The sequence below is a fragment of the Sparus aurata genome, chromosome 5 (assembly GCF_900880675.1).
Source record: "Sparus aurata chromosome 5, fSpaAur1.1, whole genome shotgun sequence".
Lineage (NCBI taxonomy): Eukaryota > Metazoa > Chordata > Actinopteri > Spariformes > Sparidae > Sparus > Sparus aurata.
This window is the reverse complement of record NC_044191.1, coordinates 15,069,967-15,093,300: the sequence shown is the minus strand read 5'-3', so window position 1 is coordinate 15,093,300 and position 23,334 is coordinate 15,069,967. Positions and strand designations below refer to the sequence as shown.

At 44.0% G+C, this 23,334-nt stretch overlaps 1 protein-coding gene across 2 annotated transcripts in view; it reads left to right on the top strand.

The window, feature by feature from the left end:
- Positions 1-1,172: 1,172 nt before the first annotated feature.
- Positions 1,173-23,334, top strand: part of kat6a (K(lysine) acetyltransferase 6A) — a 36,317-nt gene continuing 14,155 nt past the window's right edge. The window contains exons 1-8 of one of the 2 annotated variants that reach the window (XM_030416464.1): positions 1,173-1,441; positions 2,865-4,412; positions 18,485-18,593; positions 19,642-19,757; positions 20,474-20,555; positions 20,851-20,965; positions 21,250-21,566; positions 23,170-23,282. In XM_030416464.1, the coding sequence (XP_030272324.1) occupies positions 3,621-4,412; positions 18,485-18,593; positions 19,642-19,757; positions 20,474-20,555; positions 20,851-20,965; positions 21,250-21,566; positions 23,170-23,282 (1,644 nt within the window). In that variant the 5' untranslated portion in view covers positions 1,173-1,441; positions 2,865-3,620. Of the gene's footprint in view, positions 1,442-1,689; positions 1,812-2,864; positions 4,413-18,484; positions 18,594-19,641; positions 19,758-20,473; positions 20,556-20,850; positions 20,966-21,249; positions 21,567-23,169; positions 23,283-23,334 lie in introns of those variants that run through there. The other variant, XM_030416465.1, reaches the window with a different exon arrangement.

The window sequence follows — 23,334 nt, the reverse complement described above, 5'->3', positions numbered from 1 at the left end:
AGATAATTTAATTTCCACCCAGGGAGCTTTCAGCATTAGGCTGTAATAGAAAAGGAAGATTGCTGCCAGATTTCTGACACAAGTGCCTCTGTATCACCATGATCATGAAATTGAGGCAGCAAGAATCGGATTTTCTCTATTGATTGTTTTTTCATCTGAATACCAAGAAGGTTGTGCTTATGTTGCTCAAACTCCCCCCCCCCAACCCCCCACCCCCCCAGGTAAATTCATTCATTGTGCAGAACTCTCAGTGCTTGAAGGTTGTGTTTGTCAGAGGAGTTGACTTTTACAGTCTCATTCCAAACTCCTAAGATATTGACGCACTGGGATGGTGTCCGACCCAAAGCGTAAGCACTTGAGGATTTGGGAATGAGACTCAAAAATCAAATGGGACTTTATATATTCTTGCTTTTTACACGGTAGTTTTTCAATCTTTCTCCAACATTTATTAGGCCGATAAGTGTCCAGTGTTGATTTTAAAATCGAGCACACTGAAGATCCGAATGCACCGAGAGTGAAACCTTTGCATTATGTCGCTTCCATCTGTCACCAGATGCCGTGATTCATGGCGCAACACCCTCCCTTCTCCAGACATAAATTATAAGGGAAAAAGGTGTTAGTCTCAGCTGTCACTTAATGAAACGCAACAAAGTGGATCGGCTGCAGACAGTTTACGTAATAATTTTCCTTTGGTGCTGAGATAATACTCTGCTTCACAGTCTGAGGAGCGGTGCATCAGTGAACCACTCTGCATAGACAGATAATAACACGCTTTATCATGTAGCTAGTGTAATACTCCAGATAGCTACAAGGCAACATCTGATCATCTCCGGGGAGTGGAGGGATCTGTGTGGCTGGCTTCCCATCTTCAGCTTAAAAAACACACAGCTGCCACAATAGACTGCAGTGTGGAGGGGTGTCTCACTTTGATCTTTAAATACCCTCTAACGTTAAGGCACGCTCATTGGCTTTGATTTTTTTTTTTTTTTTTTACAACCGCTGGGCAAAATGCAGACGCTCCCTTGAATCTCCCCCCTGTGTAGCTGTAGTACAGCAGAGAATGCGAGAACACCTATCCTCCCTTTTCCTTTTTTTTCTCCCTCCTCCCTCCAACACCACCACCATCTGTCCCTTTCTTCCATTTCATGTGCTCAAGCAATATCCACACCCCTCTCATAGCAACAGCACAGCGCCGCCGCCTCCCGCGCCTTGCAGTGGATTTTTCTTCCCCTGGATCTTCGCCTCGCACCATGCAGACGGTCCCTTGGCCCTGCCTGACGGTTCAGTGTTCCCCCCTCCCCCACCAGCCGTGCTCCTGTTTCACTCAAAGATGGCGTCGGCTCTAGAACCCCTGGTCTGTGGCTGCATTTTTAGGCTTGTTGTTGTCTCCGTTTCGCACGGTTTTGGCACCTTCTCCTCGGCGGCTCGACACGAAATTCCGGTGAGTAGCAGCGGAAGCCGGATGGGGGAATACGGGATTTTTTTACACGGTCTGCTTTACCCGAGCTTCCCTCGGAAACCAGAACCGGACCAGCTCGGGCTTTCTGGGGAACCGCGAGAGGTAGAGGGAGAGAGGGGTACGGAGGGATGATGATCGCGGAGGTGGGTGGGGGGTACGGAGGGGGGAGCCGAGGCCTAGCTACTCCGCTCCAGCGGCCTTGTCTTCACCGCACCGCAGGCTGTAGCGTTACGTGGGAGGGCGGTTGGTGGAGGGAGGAAGTCAGCGAGGTGGGGACCGCTCGCAGGGACGCGTCTGAGCGGGCAGAGGCTCATCGCCCATGCCGAAGGCTGAGAGGAAGGCCGCGAAGCATGTAATACTGCAGAATCCGCGGCTATGATATCTTCATTTTTGCACTTGCCCGCTAGCCGAGATGGCCGTCTGCAAGTTGCATTGTGCATTTTACAAGGCCGCGATCTCACGTTGATATCTGAATGACATTCAAAATGAGATTATTCGCTGTGTATGCTGCGGTGTGCTAGTTTGTATTGTCTGAAATGTCGGCCGGAGGAGGAAATGTTTTGTTTTGGAGCCGGAGCGCTGGCTAACCTCTCGTTTCACGCTGTTTACGTTTCGGGTTAGCGGGTAACGTTAGTAACATAATCGTAACGTTAGCTCGTTGGCTAGCTCCAAATGGTAGCTTTCTAAACAACAGCTGTTAGCGGGAATGCTTGTTGTCAGACACTTAGCTGCCTGATATAATATCAGTGAGCATGAACAGCACCGCAGGAGACTGTTTGGCAATGCGGCAATTTACTTAGTAGTGATTTTTAGCTAGCCTCTCAGCTAATGTTTGCTAACAGTCTGTGTTTTGACTGCATCATGTTTACGTTAGCAACCCCAGTAGCCCAGTGGTCAGCTCGCTCGTGCAGTTTTTAGGGTGATGTTTACGCTTTTCGTACCTCCTCGTTGCAATCTTTATTTGACACATTTGTGCCATATATAGCGGTTATTGGAGGTTGTGGGCATGCTTATGTGTTGGCACTACGTGTGTCAGACTCTCTTTGGTTCTCTTTGGTCACTGGTTGCCATTAAATATGACAACTGCATGGATGTATACAGAAATGTCTAGCAAGCTGTTAATATGCATAGTGGTAGATGGAGTGCACCTCTTTCTAATTTCCAGGTTTGTTTGCAGTGCTCTCTAAGGGCATGCATTGCTTTGTTTATATCTGTGTGAGGGCACTCTATGATCTGCCAGTGCTGTAGTATACGCTTTAAAGTTTCTGCACCTGATCATCAAACTCATCATTGTTAGAGACATCTTTGTTGCCATTTTTTCCTGTTGCATTATAAGAATGGCTTACACTTTCTGCAAGGTTTTGCTAACGCTGTCTCTGTGTGCTATTTTCTTTTTTCTGTGAAGGTTTCCTCTGCTATCGAAGTGCGGTAGGCATGAAGGTGATCAGCCCTTGCTGCTCCCTGGGGTGAGATATCTGTTCTGTCCCAGAGCTGAGAGGCCCTGACTGCTAGAAGAGTGAAAGACGGCGAGAGAGAACAAGTTAAGACGAGGAAACGTGGATGCAGGAAAAATCTTGTGGAATTTTATACTCTGTGGAAAACAGATTTACCCTCACCTTTATCATTGAAACACTGATTCCACGTCTTGGAGACTATAATCATCTTCCACGCCTCACATTGAGAACTGGCGAGTTTGCCATTGTCCATGCATAGGTATTTTGCAACAGGCTAAGTGGGAATGTCCTCATTTCTCTGAAAGCCTCTTTTTGTTGTCAACATCTATTCTACCCTACCTTTTTTTGCCTTGGGAGTTTAAATTGTAATACACCTGCTACTTTCTTCACTCCCCCTGCTTCTCGCCAGGGACCTTCACCTGGCTGGAAGTAGGTGGTGGGTAGACAGCTTTTTTCCCGGGTGGTGGGTTGGCTCTGGGGGTTTGTGCTATGGTCAGCTGCTCATTACCGGGCTGCTCATACTCAGCTTCTGAGGGACTCTCTGTGCGACCCCAGGACAAGGGATAGTAAGCAGGTAGAGGGCAAAGAGGAGGAGGCGGCGGCGCTACGGCGCAGGCCAGGTGTTTCCTTGGCTTACAGTTCCTGTGTTTTGTCTGTGGTCATTACGGTAAGGCCTCAGGGCCCCCGCAACCACTCAGGCTGCAGCAATGGTGAAACTGGCCAACCCAATGTACACCCAGTGGATCCTAGAGGCCATTAAGAAGGTGAAGAAGCAGAAGCAGCGACCATCAGAGGAGCGGATCTGCAATGCTGTCTCCATGTCCCATGGCCTGGACCGCAAGACGGTTCTGGAGCAGTTGGAGCTTAGCGTCAAGGATGGTACTATCCTTAAGGTCACCAACAAAGGTCTCAACTCCTACAAGGACCCTGACAACCCTGGGCGCATAGCTCTGCCCAAGCCCAAAGGTAGTGGCAGCTCTGGAGGAGGTGGAGGAGGAGGAGGTGGCAGCAGCAGCAGCAGCAGCAGCAGCAGCAGCGGCAGCAGCAGTGGCGGTGGTGGTGGTGGTGGTGGCGGTGGTAGCTCCCACTCCCATTCCCATTCCCACTCCCACTCCCACTCTCACTCTCACTCTCACTCTCACTCCCACTCCCACTCCCATTCAGGGAGGAAACCGGGACTCGACTGGAACAAGTTGATCAAACGGGCACTGGAGGGGCTCCATGAGCCTGGCGGCTCCACCTTAAAGAACATTGAACGCTTTCTCAAGTGCCAGGCTGATGTGGCGGCCTACTTGTCAGGCAGCGGCTCCATGGGGCCTGGCCTCTTCCACCAGCAGCTGAGGGTGGCCCTGAAGAGGGCTGTGGCCCATGGACGTGTGGTCAAGCAAGGTCCACTGTTCCAGCTCATCAGCCGCAGCAGCACCTTGGATGACGGGACTGGGACGGTGTCTCTAGAATCACTCCCACCTGTCCGGTTGTTGCCCCATGAGAAAGACAAGGTATTGTCTCTAAATGTACCTTCACCACAAACAGACATGAAAAACAGTGTGCATGAACCCCAGACTTACACATGTTGTTACAATATATTCAGTAGTAAACACTTGGACACATTTATTATACTCATTATTGGCAGGTCAAATGGATGTGGCTCTTTGGTCTTTTGGCATCACATATGTCTGCTAAAATCACTACTATCCTGTTGAAGCTGACACTGTAGTTGAGTCATTTGCAACAAGAATCAAATCCTACGTCTTCCTCCAAGTAAAACTTTTTGGAGCAACAAAAAAAAATTGCACAGAACTCCCTTTCTGGGGGATTTTGCAGGCCATAAAACACACATTCCACTTGCACAATAGTTGCTGCACACTGAGAATCGTCCAGATCTATCAGCTGGCAGTACCCCAGATGTTTGCACTGCATTTTCTATGCCTGTTCAAAGTGGTTGTGGACTACAAGACTGTAATTACTACAGATCAGTCAGGTCTTTTCACTGTGTGAATGTTAGTTGTGAGTGTTCATCCAGAATATCGTGTCTTGGTTTCCAACAGATAGCACTTAGCAGTTTTTTTTTTAGAAGTGGCTGACAAGGGATGGGGCAGATGCCAGGGTGAGCATCTCTCCACCAACTGGAGTGCGTTTCTTTGTGTTGAAGATGTTGTCAGCGTGTGTTTTGGAGAGCAGGTCAGAGTATAGTTAGAAAGACTTCACTGAACCCAGCTGGTCGGCATTACATTGCTTTGCTGGGTGATGTATGAGAGACAGAATCCCAGATGTGTGTGTTCTGGTCCAGACGAGCAATGCCAGAGTGATGCTGGGTGGGCGGCTCGTGGGCCAGTTTTCAGCAGCGGAGGTGGCAGAGGTGTAGGAAGAGGTCAGAGTCACATGGCTCCCGGCCTCCTGCAGGGAGTGTGGACCAGCTGCAGGGCTGCTCCCTGTCAGGACCTGTCAGGAGATTGGTGGAAGAAAGGAAGAGAAGGAAGGGGAGTAACACAGACAAGTGAGAGAGAGGTGGTCTGTAGTGGTGCCAGAGGAAGAGGCCGGGATGACGCAAGCTCCAGGCCTCTGTAACCAGAAAGGGAGAGAGAGGCAGAGACATAGAGGGAGAAGAAAGAGGGAGAGGCAGACATGCAGGCGACAGAGGAGAGCAGAAACACACCCACTTTTGTAACCTGATCAGAGAGAGCGGCCGGCTGTTACCCTCTGCTTCTAAGGGCTACGGACGTGTGTACACACACATGCATACACACACAAATATATGAAACCATACAACTGCATTCATAGAAACGCAGATTGGCCTACACAGACATAACACAAACTGAGGGCATGCTGACACACACATAGTTCACATGTCATAAATCCTCTACTTCAGATTCCAACAAGCAGCTTGTAAATAAACCCTTTGGCACAACTCACTACTATATGCCAGCCTAGTAGCCCATAATTGGATCATATGTCACTCAGGTTATCAGACTGCCAGTAGACATGAAAGACACTACATGGGCTCTAAACACTGTTTTGACTGGCTATTGGCTTTATCTGGCCCTTGTGTGTGTGCATGTGTGTGTAGAAGGCCATGCAGCCACGGAAGCTCGTGGTAAGGGCTCCCATACACATACACACAAAGTAGGATTAGCGTAGAGAGCAGGCTGGAGTCACATGGGGTCTGCCTAACACAGTGACCTGCTTGGCTGCAGATGGTCCACCTCTTAAGACGTGCAGAGATCAACCTCCTCTCTTCTTCTGACTCTCCCACTGATCGGCCTGCTGCTCTGCCTCCCACAAAGAAAGGAAAACACAAAGTGATGCATACCTCAGTGTGAAAACAGTGTTTCTATACAAGTGAATCTATATTTGATTGATCTTCATATTGTCCCAATAAGCTCTAAATCACAACTGATATATAAGTGAATCTGTTGCCCGATATGCACCAATATGAAAACTCTAGATTTACAGAGATTGTAATGCAAAGAGGCACCAAATTGGCACCAAAAGTAACCTCTAGTCATCTCTTTTCAAACCCATTGAATGAAAACTCAACACTGGCAGAAAGTGCATTTAAATGCAAGCAATGTAGCTTTAAAGTGGACAAATGGGGAGGTTTTGTTGTTTGTCTCATCTTCAGGTCACTTTGGCCATGAAGGAGGTGCAGAGAGGAAGTTGACATTTGTGTCTGGCATTCACACAAGCCTGTTTACTCTCCTTCCTGTGATGTTGCCTTCATATATCTCTCTAGAGGATACGACCGAATTGCAGCTCAATCATGTTCGTCTTGCGAGTGCCTATTTGTGTGTTGCTGATGTATGTCAGTCGGTGCCTGTGTGAGTGGTATATGCGTCAAAGAGATAGTAACTGCGCACCGAAGACAGAGTTTTGGTGTTGCATGATCACTCTCCTCCTTTCTCCTGCTCTTCCACTGATGCATCATCGCAACATTGCCTCGCATGATTGCTAACAGTTATGAGTGTGAGAGTGTGAGTGAAGGCAAGAAGGGGGGGAGGAAAATCAAAACAAATGGCTAAGCACTGGCTTTGACCCCATTTGTGGGGAGATTTGTGTACTCAACATGCTGGTGTTTGTGTCAGAGCGCTCCATTCAAACGGGATCCCAGACCCTATTTCTGTCTCCCCCGTCTCACCCTAATAGGGTACCATTGCCAGGTCATGAAGGGGGAGGCAAATGGGGGAGCGAAGTCAACCAGGGGTCACGGATACATAGATGGCAAACCTCATTGCCTCCCTGAGCGCCCGTTAGCAGTATGAGGCTATGGCCATTAGGTGGGATGGGCTTGACGCTGAGCTTTTGTGTGTGTTTTTGTGTGAGTATATAGTGTGTGTGTGTGTGTGATGTTCATCCCGTCATAATAGGCAAGAGCAATCTCGCTGCCCCGCGTTTGCCCTCTCTTCAACAGCTGGAGCGAGGTGAACCAGAGTTCTCGATGTCGACGTGCAGTGTCATGGTGAGGACGTGTGAAAAAAAGCAACGCAGTCGCATATTCTGCTCGTACATGGTGTAAGGCTGGTAGTGATTTCCCTCCGAAAATGTCCCACTGACCTCTTAACAGACTGGCATCCTGCACCTAATGTTTGCTTTGCTGGTAGTGGTTGTAGCAGCTACATTAGGCAACTCATTATGAAACGTAATGGATATATTTATTCACTGTAATTCATTCCACTTTGCCGGTATTGGATCGTCCCCCCCCCCTCTCTCTGACATCGCACATTACCTCTGCGTGTGTTTGTTCAAGGTGAAGACATCATGTATCGTCACTCAGAGGACTGTGAATACAAAATGCCCTCAGACATCGATTATGTGCCTTTGGTGCAACCTGCTTCTTCGTCTTTTTTCCTCTGTTCCCTTCCCCCGTTGCTGCTACATCATGTCGTGTAGTCACAGGAGATGATTTTGTGTGTTGACTGGTTGGATGGAGGCATTCTCAGGGTTTGTGCTACACCACAGGAATGCTGGGAAAATTACTAAGTTTGGTGCCATGAAATGGTCTACAGTGACTCAATTGTCGGCTTTTCTAGAATTTAAGATTTTGGACTGCTACTTTTCTTTTGGGCATAGAACTTATTTTATTTGCCTCTATTTCCCTGACAGGCAGTTTCCATTTTGCCAGAACCCTGGCCTCAGTTGACCCATTATTAGTGCTTAAAAAGTTAAAAAGGCTTCAGTCTTTGAAGGCACCAGCTTTAACCTCATGCTGCGCTGCTACCACAGACCCAGTTCTTGTTTGACATTTAGCAGTACACACCAGCAGAGAAATGGAGAAACTGCAGAGCATTAATTTATTGGAAGAGTCCATTCACACAAATCAGGACGACCATATTGTCTTCCTTAACTTTGGTGGAATTTAATTTTACCATTTGTGTTGTTATTGGGCAATTTATTTTTAGTGATGTTACTCAAAATAATGAACAGACCTAGCAGTTAACAGTTGTCTTTAGATACAACAAAAAAAACTGTCAAGAGTGAGGTATGTGTTGCATGCAAAAGGGCTGCAACATAAGTAGACAACGCAAAGGGTTTTTGCAGCTTTGAATAACAGACTATTATTGGTAGTAAATCAGAGATGTGGTTGTGATGCAATATTCAACATCATATAGTTATCCAAGGAATCAGTATATTTGCCAGTTTCACTGTCTGCCATGACACAAATTTGGATTGATACAATTCAGGGGCCTGCAATGTAAATGATACAATATCGTGAAAAAGCTGTGACACTTACTCTCTACATTTCCTCATCATCTTGTTCTAGGCTGTTCTTGGCTATTTGAAAGTTTAGGATGGAGCTGCACTTCAACAGACAAGGTGAAACAGATGTGCCAAGGGATATGTCATCATCTTAAAAATGATAATAGAGATCAATGTTTGCATTGATCACATTGGTTTTTGATCGTTAAATCTATATATTGATCCTGATCGATGGATTGTAACACCCCTACCCAGTACTTGAAAAGTAGAAAACGATCATTTCATTATCATTATATGATGATCTGTGTACGCTTAATCAGTTTATCGTCTTGTCTAAAAAATATCAAAAAATTTTGTATCAAGCTCATCACAATTTCATGGGGCTCAAAATGACGTCCTCAACTCTTTTGACCAGGAAACAGTTCAAAACCCACAGACTCTTCTCATTCATCACTCATTGTCATCACAAATGAAAAACAAAAGCAGCAAATCTTCATATTTAATCCTAAAATGGCAAATGTTGGAAGGTTTGCTTGAAAATGGACTCAAATGATCAAGCTATTATCAAAAATAGGTGTTGATTAATTTTATTGTAATCAACTTATCTAATTAATTTATTTGTTTGTTTATTTAAAAGGGACAATGCACATCAATTGACATTTTCAGTTTACACTCAAAATGTAAATATGCCAGAGTTAGCAAAAAAGCTAATTTTCGTCTGTAGTCCCTTGGCAGGTCAACACATCATCACATTACATTAGTGGGAAAGAAAAGAAAAAAAAAACTGACAAATCGTTGCTGCTCTACATGCAAAAGAGATGCCGGACAGTGTGTTAGTACTGTGCCAAAGCTCTGCCTGTGTGTACTCTTAGAAGTCATTTGTCTTTTCAGTGAAGGTGTTCCAATTTGACCTTACTGCCCGCAGGAGAACAACCAGGAACAGACACTGCTAGCCACAAGTCCATAGAAACAGCATTAGCAGCAGTGTCAGAGCCCAGGGGGAGCAGTTACCTCGAGCTCACTAGTGACTGTGATGTGAATGGCATTTGGCACGGGAAGTGTAGCTGTGTGAGGCCTTGCGTATGGCTAACCTCACCACCCCACAAATAGAGCCAATGTGTTGAGCAGCTGTGGAAGTGACGGCTGGAGCACAGCCAGGCTCCGCTCGGTTTGATGCAGTGATTTAGCTTTGTGCTCCCTGGCTAACCTCAATTTTAATGGAGAGTGATGCTTGGCTGAAGGCAGGGCATGCTGGCACAACACAAGGTCTTCCTCAGGTTGTTGTAGATGTCACAGGGAAATGTAGAGTTGTTCATTTCCAGGTTGGTGGGTCTACAGGGATTTTAGATTTGAAATGTCATGTTTCCTCTTATAGCTTTCAGCTTATTTCACTTGAATATCCATGCAAGCGTGATTGTGTGTTCTCATAGGAAAATGTTACATTGTTTGTCTCATGATGACCAGTGCTGAGTACATTTTAAAGACTTATGCAGTGCATGTGTTTGTGTATTGGCACTGTTAGCACAGTATGTCCTGTAACAGTGATCAATGAGTTTGTATTCAAGGTGGGGGTGGCCATAAGGGAAGTGCGGTGGTGGTGGGGGGGGGGGGGGTTTACTGAGATTGGGCTCCCATGTTAATGAGATCCTTGACTTGAGACGAGACAAGGACAACAGCAACGCTTTTCCCTCTTTCTCTTTTCTCCCATTGCCTTTTATCCTTTCTCCCCTCCTCCTCCTCCTCCAACATTTTTCCCTCTCCTTTTGCCCTTCCTCCATTGTTCCCTTCTTCCTGTCTCATGTCCTCTTGTCTTTGGATAACAGAAGCCTCTTAATAAAGGGGAAATCAGGCCATCGCTAGTTGTTTTCTATGACCGATTATCTCCCTGTGTAATGTTTCAAAAAATGCTGTATGTTGCCTCAAGTATTAATTTCAGCCATTTGAAAATGGAGAACTAGGCCAACACTGGAGTACGATGCTACAGGATACATGGAGCGTGTTTGACAATGTTGTGTTGAAGCGGTCGAGCATGAGTGGGTGTGTCAGCTGGGTCACCTGTCCGTTAGCATGTAGGCGTGTGTTTGTAGAGGAGCCTGTAACTTGTAAGACATGTTTGTTTGGCATTTCAAGTCCACCCAGTCATTTGCAGCTGGATGCTAACAGTTGCCACAAGGCGTGTCTTTTTGGCTCGGAACAAGATTTTGTTCCTGAATCCTCCTTACGTTAGGGAAAACAGATGAGCACATGCCAAAGCATGAACACACAGGCTCAAAATAGACATGCACGCCTCCACACACATACACAACACATCTCAAGTCAAATGATGGCCGTGACACTTAACTCAAATAGTCAGTTGATGTGAGAAATTTCTTGAGCGCTTCTGTGGTTTAAGAACATTCCTGGCAGCCAGCACTGGCTGAGGTAGAAAAGGCTGAAACAGGGAGGAAAAACTGCTCTCGGGAGGAATCTGAGGATTGTGTTTCGCTGTTCCAATATCCCTGTCATGGAGGGAGGATTAGCTTTTAATTTTTTAGTATCTGTTGGGGATTAATTTACAGTGGCAGCCAGTAACTGAAGCCTCACTGTAACGCACGTCTCAATACAAGCTGTCTGTGCACGTGAAAGGCGACGCTCGCTTGTTGGCTCGTGTTTACTCGAGCGCTCACAGTGCGAGTGGGAGCAGTTGACCTCCTGCGGCAGGGAAGGGGTTAAGCGTCAGGAATGATTGAGGTGTTGGTCGCACGCAGGCTGCTCGGAGGACTGCTGCTGCAGATTTTCTCTCTTTCTTTACACTTTCCATTTCCCTCGCTCTCCTGCCCTCTGGATTCTTATTTTTGTCCTCGCTCTGTCTTTTTTCACACTCCTCTCCTCCTCCTCTTTCCTTTATTCTTGCGGCTGACTTCCTTTTCTCTTCACTGACTGTTGGTTTGTTTTGCAGACCAATATAGCCACTTTCATTGTGCATAGGGAGATGAATAATGGCTTGTTTTGGAATTTTGAAGTGTAACCCAGTACACGATCACTATTTCATATAATTGAACCTGTGACAATGTAAAATGGGTTCAGAAATGGAGAGCTGCTGCTGATAGACATTTATCCTCCAGTAAGGCTCTATCTTCCTTTTCTGCACACTGCATGTCTCTGCTTATCTGCCTCTCTTTTCACCTTTTATTCTTTACAACCCTCTCCCCTCTGTTTACCTCTTTCTTCCCTTCCTCCCTCACTCACTCACTCTGTACCTTTGTTTCTCTTTCTCTCTGTGTCGCTGCGCTGTTAGGTGGCTGGGTAGAGGGGTAGCGGGGGATGTTGGAAGCAGCCTGACTCAGAAGGAAATGAACCCAATAAATCAAGCTCTTGTCCCTGTCTCCTCCCTTCCAGGACCTGCTGCCTAGCCCAGCTCTCTGCAGCTATGTGCATTTACACTGTTGTCCTCCTCGCAACACCATCCTTAGTGAATGTCAAGTTATGGTTTTTCCCCATTTAAACAAGTAAAATAGGCGCGCAGGTGGTTGAGTGGTTAGAGCGCATGCCATAAACGCAGCCGATCCCGGTTCAATTCCGGCCGGAGGTCCTTTGCTGCATGTCACATCCCCCTCTCTCTCCCATATTTTTCTTATCTGTCTACTGCTTAATAAAGGTGTCTATGCCAAAAAAAAAAGAAAAGTAAAATAAAAATGAGTCGATCGGTTGGTTGATTTGACATGTTGTAACCACTGGCATTTACCTCCTAAAAAGCTTCAATGGAAGTGATATAAATTATGGTAATATTTGAGGGAAAAGTGTTATATGAGCTCTCCTAAAAACAAACTCAATACTAATATCAGTGTGATGATTAAGTATCTGCCTCTTAAAATACCACATTATTGCAGGTCACAGGCTGACTTTCTGCTAAGAGTGCACGTTTGGTCAACTAAAATTTTAAGGCGAACGACAACTAACTTTTTATGACATAACTGGCCATTTTCCTAAATGTTCTAGCCTCTTGTCCACATGCAGACTGTTTTAGTTCACTCAACAGAGATTGTTGAAAACACCCTCTATTTCCACTTGATACGTCTCCGCTGCGTTGCGTCTCTGCCACGCCAGCGGAGCAGATATGTTTCACTTTAGTCAATGTGTTAATCCCCACCAGGTCTGCTGCGCTGCGTGTCTGCTCCGTCCCAGCTCCGGCAGTCCGGAGCCCTCCGGCACAGATACGCAGGACTTCTATTTCTGGCGGATGCCGGAGCACGATGCAGCAATTCAGCTGAATTTGGCACCGAGCCGACAGGAAGTCAAGCGCCGAAATAACAATATAATATCTGGTTACTTTTCAAAATAAAACACTCCGTGTTGACATCAGTACACAAGCTCTTCTGCTTATCCTTCGGTCGGGAACTATGGAGGGCGCGAAGGTCTATTTCCACTGGATATGTGTCCGCTGCAGTACGTCTCCGTCACTCCAGCAGAGCTGATAGGTTTCACTTTCACTTCAGTCTATGTGTTAACTACCACCAGGTCCGCTGCGCTGTGTGTCCCTCCGGAACAGATACGCAGGACTTCTATATATCTGGTGGATTCCGGAGCACGACGCAGCAGACAGGAAGTCAGGCGCCTAAATAACAATATAATATCCGGTTACTTTTCAAAATAAAAAACTCCGTGTTGACAACAGTACACAAATCTCCAAAAAAGACACAAACACAAGCTCTTCTGCTAATCCTTCGGTCGGGAACTATGGAGCAGAAAATATGACGATGCTTGCATAGACCTTGGGTTTACCGTGAACACGGTCGGAAATGAGGAAAGACCTGTTTGTGTTTTATGCCTAAAAACTCTGGCAGCAGACAGCATGAAACCATTTTGATAATCAGGTGGTTGTGTCCAGAATGCTGCAACTCATACAGTGGTTTATACAGATAAATAAATAAATAAATATTATCAGGTTCTCAATAGTATTCAATTCAGGGGGGCGTGAAAAAATTTCTGTCCTCTTGGGGGGGGCATGACAAAAAATAATTGAGATCCACTGCTCTAAGTAGAGATGTTGCAATATCATTTTTCCCTCCAAAAACCTGAACATCGCTGCTGGCAAGTAGCACCGCCTTGTTTGTTCTTGCTAATGCCAGCATCAGAAGTAATTTCTGATACTGGTATTGGTCGGGCGTCCCTACTGCTAAGGTGCAGACTACAGTTTCTGTGAATCTGTGTGCACATGTAAGGTTAAATCTACTTGTTCATGTAAAACTGAGCTTTTGGGAAACAGTGACATTCACCTCAATTCACACATGAGCCTGATACAATATCAATGGCTGACTACTGGTTTGCTTATGTTTGGTTAACTGCTACGATTGGCACACATGTTTGAAATAAGTATGGACATGTCAATGAGCTACTTTTGTTTACATTTTAAAAGTCCTCTTAGTACCATCCCAATTTGTCAAACACTGAGACTTTGGGATTGCAGGTCAGGTCCACTACAATCCCAAATTTTCAAATTTGACCAGTTAGGAATAAGACTCAAAAATCAACTTTCTTACAAAGTGGACCTTTACTTTGTAAACTACCTTACTAGGGTCAAAGGAAACTAAGCTCACTAGGCATTCTCAGAGTGTTCTTCTCTGGTCTCAACGGAAAGTTAACAGTGGGTCAGCAAATCGTCTTAAGTTTGAACAATGAAAACCACTTTATTGTGTCTCTAAAAGAATTCATCTGCCCCAGGCTTTTTATATTTTGGGTTAATAAGGCCTTTTTGACACTGAGCACAAAAAGAGGAGGTCAAGGTCAAAACAAATCTGTGCAGATGAACTTGTCTTGTGAGAGTTGTGGCACTACTGGGAATGAACAGCAATAATCAAGTTCTATATTGGATTGAGATCTGGAGTCTATCTTATCCTGTCCAGCTCCAATTGATCGGGCAACAATCATTACCAGCCAAGTTGTAAAAAATGTAATCAGGGGGTCTCTATAGAGGCCCAGCAGAAGAGCCGATCAGATGAACACAGGAGACAGTTTCTCTATGTGCTGCGAAAATGTCACAGCCACACACATCACGGGACTATGCAGCTTACAGATAACTTACTTTCCCTCTACCAATATCGAGATGGATTATCAGTGCCCTCTCGGTTTAACCAGCACAATTTATTAGCAAGGTCATGCCAGCAAGCCGTTTGTGACTGAGGGGATAGATTGACTAATATCACATAACACTTATAGTAACGTTACGTCTCTCGTCGCCAGCTAATGATAATAACTAGCACTGACACAGCGGTGTGGAGAGAGAAGACAACTGTAACTGCAGAAGGAGACACACTCTGCTGGAGTCAGAAGTAGTCCATTCAACTTATCATTTGAGATTGTCAAAAGTTTGTGAAAAGTATTTTTTTGTCGTCTTTTGTGATGGGACAAAGCACTGCTGTTTGTTTCAAACATTACAGCATGAGAGCTGACTGAGCAGACAGTTTCTGTTCAGAGGAACATTAAGTGTTAAACAGTGAACTGTAGTTTAATGTGACAACACAATAAATAAATGTACTGAAGTAGAGTGTGGAGTTACATAAGGTTGATAAAATGTATACTCATGTAAACAGATACAAATAGTGACCCGGTGGGTGAGAATAGGCTTCAGGGCACAAATACATCACCACAAAGACTGTGACAACTGAGACTGAGAAACAGAATTATTCCCAAATTCTGTGTTACCGAATTCTGTGGCATATTACCTTTTTTATTATAAAATATGTTGAATATAATTGTTTATTTCATCAACATTATAATGCCACTAAACTAAACCATGCCATTAATAAATGACAAATTTAAATGACAATAAGTAAAGAAACGTCCTTTTGATCGTTGATCGGCAATCTGTATCAGCTGGTACTGCTTCCACCAATCAGCCACCAAAATCCCAATCCGCGCGCCAAGGGGTCACACTTATAAAACATTGCATATACTAAAAGTGTACCTGTGCCCAAAAGCCAAAAAATAAAGACATTAATAAAACCTGGCGTATGCCCAACAATGCGCAACTTCCTTTTTTATAGATCCCGAATCAACCTGGAAATGTCTGCACATGGATCCGCCTCATATACCGCTCTCTCCACACCCACATTCAACCATAAATGGTCGGTGCCTCATGACATGAGCCGTTGATCAATGTTTTTTTGCAGTAAATCTTGGCCATAATAAGAGACTAAGAAAAAACACATTTCTGGCACAAAGAAGGAGGTGTTGGTTGGTGAGTTGGAGGTTGTAAAGCATATATATCGTTAATGATCTTTCACATTGTCCGCCATAATGGTGAGGACAGTGGCAGTCCATGCAGCATTATGTCTATGTGGCTGTGCAGCATTCATATGTTTACAGCGATCAGACTGGCTGTTCCACTTGCAAAATGATTGCGACTATCAGTGTTATCCCCGACCCTGGGATATCATTTGAAAGTGGAAGTTTGACACATTAACATGATTTATTTATTGATTGAAGTTTAGTTCCCATGAACTGTATTATTATTAGTGTTGTTGTTGTCTCTACTATTATTAATATTATTATTATATTGTCTGCATTATTGTTAGGATATGGAGGATAGGATTGTATAGGATATGCGTACACAATGTGTATAATTGAGACCTCCATGTGAATGACTTTATCTTGCTGTGCTACCGTGCAGCTGAGAATGTGGAAACAGTCGGGCAGAAGATGTCCTTTGCACAGTGTCTGCTAGGGCTGCACGATATATCGTTTCAGCCTCAAAATAGATGATGCAATAGTCATATCGGAGGAAATGAATGAACTCTACTTTGCTACATTCTACAACATTTTTCCTGCTTAATATGAACAAAAAAAAAACAGAGCATCCATAGGTCATCGCCAAAATAATTCTGTCTGATATAAGGTGATTGACTCTGATTTGCAGCCCTTGTGCCTGCCATTTCAGAAATAGAACACTTCAGCTCCGTCAGAGTGGCGATCACTTGTGCTCTTCTCACACAGAGGACAGCTTGCTCTCGGCAGCCTGTGCAACAGTTACATGTTTCTCCAATGAACATACTGTGCTCATTGAGGATATTCTGTGTCTGGTGAATGTTCTTATACTTCTCTCTTGATTGGCACTGTTAAACTCAGTTTGGTAGAATGATTCTTTGGCTTCGTTACATGGTTTTTCTAACAACCTTGACTTTGCATCGGTTGAGCTTTCCAGGTGCAGGTGTATTTAACACTAATTTACTCTTCGCACCTTGATTACACACACAGATGTGCCTCATTCAACGCATGGTGATTTCTACAACCCCTGTTCCAAAAAAGCTGAGACGTTGTGTTAAATGTGAATCAAATCAGAATGCAGTCATTGTGTGTTTAGCTTCAGCAGTTTTAAGTAGTGTTCACAAAGTGGTGAACCTCACCAACTGAGCCGTTTAAGGATTCCCCTTTCATACCCAATCATGAAACCATCACCTGTTACCAATGAGCCTGTTTACCTGTGAGATGTCCTAAACGGATCATTTTGGACTTTCCCAGTCTTTTGTTGCCCTTGTCCCATCTTATTATGTTTAATGGCATTACATTCAGAATAAGCACATATCTACAAAGATCAATGAAGTGGATAAGGGAAATCATTAAATAACGGGGTCTTTGTACTGTTTTCAGTTGAGTATGTCTAAAAGGACTCACACATTATCACACTCTGTTTAATGTTTTACACAGCTTACCTTTTTTTAGAACCAGGGTTGTGAAAACAACTGGCTGTACCAGTGATGATTTTAGCAGCTGGTTTCCTGAGCTGTTGATGACTTTACGCTTTAAATTTGCATACATTTTAAGATATCTATTTTGTTTTCAATCTTCAATCCACCCACTGTTGTTAAACAAAATATGGTAAGAAAAGGTCATAGGGGGTTTTATAGGCACCTTGAGTCATCATTCACTATCACAGATTTTAAAAACACAATCCTGGCATGTGATGCAACTAAACTTAATTTGTATACAGCACCTTTATGCGAGTTGTAAACATCACAGCCACAGTATGAAGATTTTTCTTCTTTTCTTGTTTTTCTGTGACTATAATACCAATTTGAGTTGTATCTGCTGGATGCTACTGAGCAGTAAAGAGAATGTGTTGCTGTCACTGCAGTGTACTCTGTGGTAGCAGTAAGCTACCACTTCCCCTCAGGGCTCAAGCAACTTTCAAGGAGAGTCACCCCATGGCCCCTCCCTCCTCTGTTAGCGCCTGTGTGAAGTGCACCTGCAGTGCTTCAGGGATGTGATTTTTCAGCTTTATTGGACACACAAGTCCTATTTGATGTCTAACATCATGTTTAGTGTTATCCTGCCTTTTGTTTTCCTGGACACAAACCTGGCTAAGGTTTGTGCCTGTGTGCGCATCCGGTAATGTGTTTGTTTTCTGTCTTGAGTACACACCTGCTGACATGGATTGTGTTTTTCGGGGACACACTAAAAGATTTATGCAGCCCCAGAACTGAATGTCTGATGGCATGTTTCACAGTACGTGTCAAAATAGGACACGGTGCAGTGGAATTAAACTCCTCAGCCAGTAAAACCAAAGGAACCGAGCTACAGCGTTTGATCAAACAACGCAGGAGTCAGCAGAGACACTGACACACGATGGCAACCTCTAACATGACACATCACATAAATTATGCAAGCTTGCTCATCGCAGAAGTTCTCATGCTCTTCATTATCCTAAACTCTCTATTCACAGATCCACATGCTGTATGGTGTCATTGTAATACACACAGCCACAGTCAGCAACTGTGGCAGGACACACAAGGCCACTTTGTTGTTTTCGTTTGTCCAATTAAGCTGTTAAGTTGACTGACAGTTTCAACTTTCTCTCCCCTCTCCTGTGTCCCCTCTCCCGTCTGCTCTGTCCATCTGCCAGCCGGTGGCAGAGCCCATCCCCATCTGCAGCTTCTGTTTGGGGACCAAGGAGCAGAATCGTGATAAGAGGCCGGAGGAACTCATCTCCTGCGCCGACTGTGGCAATAGTGGTGAGTACTCCTTTGTGACCAGTAAGACCTTTATAAAAACCCTAGCACCTGTTTTGGTCTACGTCTTGTGAAGTATCACAGTAGTAGCACAGATGTGATTGGTTGAATTAAATATGATCTCAAACTTTGTCTGGTAACGTTTTATTTTTTATTTTTTTTTAAGAAACAAAAAGGCACAATGATAAGCATACATCCTGGAGGTGTAATATTATGAAGCTGCTACCACGTTTTTTTATGCATTGCACTCACACACACTGCACCTAATCTCTCATTGTTTTGACTTCGACTTCGCTTGCTTTCAGTGATTACGCTTCAGCTGACACTTGCATCTCAATTTATCCCTTTTTCCCCCCTCACACAATTTGAACTCCTCTCAGCACTTTAACTTCAACTGATACTTGAAGTTTTTGTGCTGAAAGCAAATTTACACTTTCCCTGCCTTTTGAACTTTTTTCACTAATTGCATTTAAGCTGCCAACTTTTTTGTATTTCAGCCATTTCAGATTGTTCAAATTCTGTTTTTTGCTGTAAGAAATGTAGTCTATATTCTTCATAGTTGTTCAGTTCTGTAATTTTTCTTTTAACTGTGACCTTTTTGGCTAATTTTGCCATACTTAAACCTGATGAACACAGAGGTTCAATACAGAGAAACTGTGTCCTGTGTCTGGTCTATATTTTCAGAACAATCTTATTTTCTCTAACAGAAGTTGTAGTACTCTCACTAAGGCCTGACATTGCTTACTGAAATCAGAGCAGAGATTGTGTTGCTCCTCTCTCTTTCCTCAGCGGGTTTCTGTCCCAGATGAGGTCGTCTTGTTTGCTAGTCTTCAAACAGAGCAAAAGCATTGCTCTGACAGATTGTCATTTATGTTTGAACACTCTTTATGCAGCCAGGTTTGATTCAGTGAGGGCTTTCAATTCCAAAAGGAGCTTCTTTTTTCCCCTCCTACAATGATGCAAGTGGGTCACGGCTGTCAGTCAGCAGCAACAGAAAAAATCCTGTGACGTTGACGCACTTGTTTGTGTGTGCGTGTCTTTCTACCTGCAGGCCACCCGTCCTGTCTCAAGTTCTCCCCAGAGCTCACAGCACGAGTCAAGGCTCTGTGGTGGCAGTGCATCGAATGCAAGACTTGCAGCAGCTGTCAAGATCAAGGAAAGAATGCGGTGAGTGGATGAGCGAATATGGCGGACTGGCAGCCTCACAGTGTCTGTGAACACTCTCGTCTCTGCTTAAGTGCCAGATAGAGATGGTGATAGACATATCTGTGGTCCTGGGATTGAGCTATTTTAGTCAGCCTTTGCATGATTTCACTCGTTTCTCGTACTTGTCAAGTGAGGTATCATTGTTATTCAAGTGTTTGTATGGAAGTTTAACAGTGAGACAGAATGCACAGCATACTGCCATCTATGAGGACGGAGTATAAAATGGAAGTAAAGTCGTAATTAGACTTTATTTGTTAAATTCATAAATAAAATATTGTAAATGCACTTTTATATGAAAAGCTTTTGATATGGAAAGCTCATCAGAATTGACTCAATAAAAAAAACACACTTTGGCCCATTATAGTGTTTTAGCTTTCATGTTGTTTTATCAGTTACAGTGCTTCACTGTTGAATTAAGTCAGTGCCACAAGTTCATGCAATGTCTGCATTTGGTAGTATTGTAAGTACCAAAGCTAAAATTAACACACAAACTGTTCCTCAATCAGACAATCAAGTTGTTAAGAAAAAAGTTTTTTATGCACCATGATAACCAAAGAGGTAACAAGTTTCAATTAAATTTGTGTAAAATTCTGGTATCGTGGCAACCTTCCTGTATAACTGGCTCATAAAGACTTCTTATGACTTTGTTAATCGATACTTGTGTGTGTTCTGCACAGGACAACATGTTGTTCTGTGACTCCTGTGACCGGGGCTTCCACATGGAGTGCTGTGATCCTCCCCTTACGCGGATGCCAAAAGGTAAATGAACAGAACTGCCCCTATAACTAATCACGACCTCTTAATTTCCTATTTACAGCCCACATGAAGTCAACTTGTATAGACACAAACATTACTACTCTAAATGATACTGTAGTCACACGGAATGATTTCTTATGCTGTTGCTTCTAACTCTAATAGAGCCCCTAATGCCTCACCATTAAGTGCTAATGTATTCGATACGTCCCAGAGCATGTTGGTATCTGTGCTAAAGCCTGTCTTGTCTAATCCACCTCAGTGTAAGTGAAGCTGCGCTTTTTCCCTCCCTCTCTCCCAGGCATGTGGATTTGTCAAATCTGCCAACCCAGGAAAAAGGGAAAGAAGCTTCTACATGAAAAGGCAGCACAAATCAAACGGCGCTACAACGCACCGCTGGGGCGGCCCAAGAACAGGTAAAGAACTGCCTTCAGCTAATGGCGTCTTCTTCAATGTCAGCGCAGAGGAGAGGCACAGCAAGATGCCATGTTTTTGCCTTACCAGAGTGCAGACGAGCTAACAGCCACAACGCCTACACTCCAGAATGAGCTTACAGCTATTTTATCTTGTTTTAGTGTTTCTCCTCTCTTTTATAAATATCTATATATATCAACAATAATGTAGGCTCAGTTGTGTCCCATAAGCAGAGCTGCATTACCTCCTGACACAGTCTTAACCAGACTCTTTACTTCCTCCACAGGCCGGGGCGGCCCTTTAAGAAGCTGGGCGGGCGTGGTCGGCGAAAGCGCTCGGCTTCGGCCAACTCATCCTCTAGCTCATCATGCGAGGGTTACCCAGGTGACGACAGACTGCTTTTTTCGCTGCGAGATGACGACGACCTGTCTCAGAGCAACCTGCGGTTCAACAACAAGACCAAGGGCCTCATTGACGCCCTGACAAAGTTCTTCACACCGTCGCCTGAGGGCCGCAAGGCACGGCAGGAAGTTGTGGACTACTCTGAGCAGTGCCGCATCCGAAAGAAGGCGCATCGCAAAGGAGAAGGAGATGACAGAGGGGGTGAGGATTGTTTTTCTGCTTTTGCACACATCACTTTACTGACACTGGAGATAAAACGAATGCCATTTTTTTGTACCTTTTTAACGTAAGTATTTCTTTTTCACAAAAAGTTGTTGTACAAGTTTAACAAAAGGTGTAGAAAATCTATGTCTGTGTATATGACATCGATCCTGACTAGCTTTTGAACAGCAACTTAAGATATGTATGTAGCTACAGCTTAGCTTATAACTTGGCTTTTAACATCTCACAAGCTTCAACGACCTAAATTGCATTAGTTGCACCTTAATGAGCCATCAGCATCATTGCATGATAAACATGGTGTATCTACATGCATACAACCAAGTGCTTGTTGTCAGCTAGATGGTTCGCTAACACGAAGACTCTGTACGACCAGCTGCTATCGTGATGCATAGACTGCGCCTCAGTGTCCCATTTTTAAAACTGATCCAGCCTTGATGTTACATATTGATTTGTCATTTCAAACCAACCAAAATTGTTAGTTATGCATAAAAAGAATTGCTTTGTAATATGAAGTGGCCCCCTGCAGTTTCATTTCCTCTGAAATTTCGTGGGCCACACTCACACACACAGTCTTGAGTATAGCACAGTAGAAGACAATAACTGTGACAGAACACAGGCTTGATGAACGTTCATTTCAAATTTCACTGGCACCATGGTCTGGGTTTGACCCACTTTGAAAATGTTATTGTACAACCAATAGGCAGCTTCATTCATGCTCTCAAACAAACTTTTCAAAAGACACAGGGTTCTTACAAAGACTGTAAATTTTGGAAAATGCGTAATTTCATTATTGAAAACTGTTACGTTTCAGTGTTAGGAATATGGTGAATTAGTGGTGTTGCGATATCATGTGTTGATGATAACCATGATATAAAGAAATTAAATATTGTTTTCATGTTAATGATACACACGTGATGATATTATCTGAATGATCCAGCAAAGATGTTCGGCCTTGTCCATCATTTGTTGTTGAGTCCATCTGGTTACCTTTTTGCTTGTAATTGAGTAGTTGATTGTAATTATTCTCTTCCTACACTTTCTTTTACTGATAATTAGACTATCTCCACCTCCCTCTACTTGTATTGAGGGTTATTTACTGCCAAACGGAGACAAAACATACAGTAAACAAAGTTATTTGATTGATAGCATTATTTCCCCATTGCATTTATGGTAACAAGTTAGATGTGGTGATAAAGGGTTGGAGAGTCTGGATATCTTCGGCTTAGGAACCTTGAAAGTGCTTGAATTTTAAAACAAGTAATGATTCAAAACCAGCAAACGTGTGTACTAAAACACATCAGACACATTGGGCACATTGGCATTTATGGTGATATGATTACTTGTGTTTTGGGAAACATTCATGCAGCAAAAAAATCAAATTCACTGGTTAACATGGACATCTAAACAACAGAAAATATTGTTTTATTATCAGAGTTAGTTTTAAGAACTGTTCATATATAAATGTCTCAACGTCTGTCCGCTGTGGCCGTTGTGAAAAAATCAATCAGCAGACATCTTGGCACCCCGTCTAGCAAACTTCTCACTAGATTTGCATTAATGTCTGCTGTGTTACGATTCCTAGACAATCAGGACGGCAGCGACTGGCGTGATGAAGATGACAAACTGCCTGGCCACGAGAACCTGACGGAAAAAGACATCGAGCTGTTCAGACACATCCAGGAGCTGGCATTACAGGTACACACACAAACTATGAAATGCCCTTAAAATGTGGTGAATAAAGAGACAT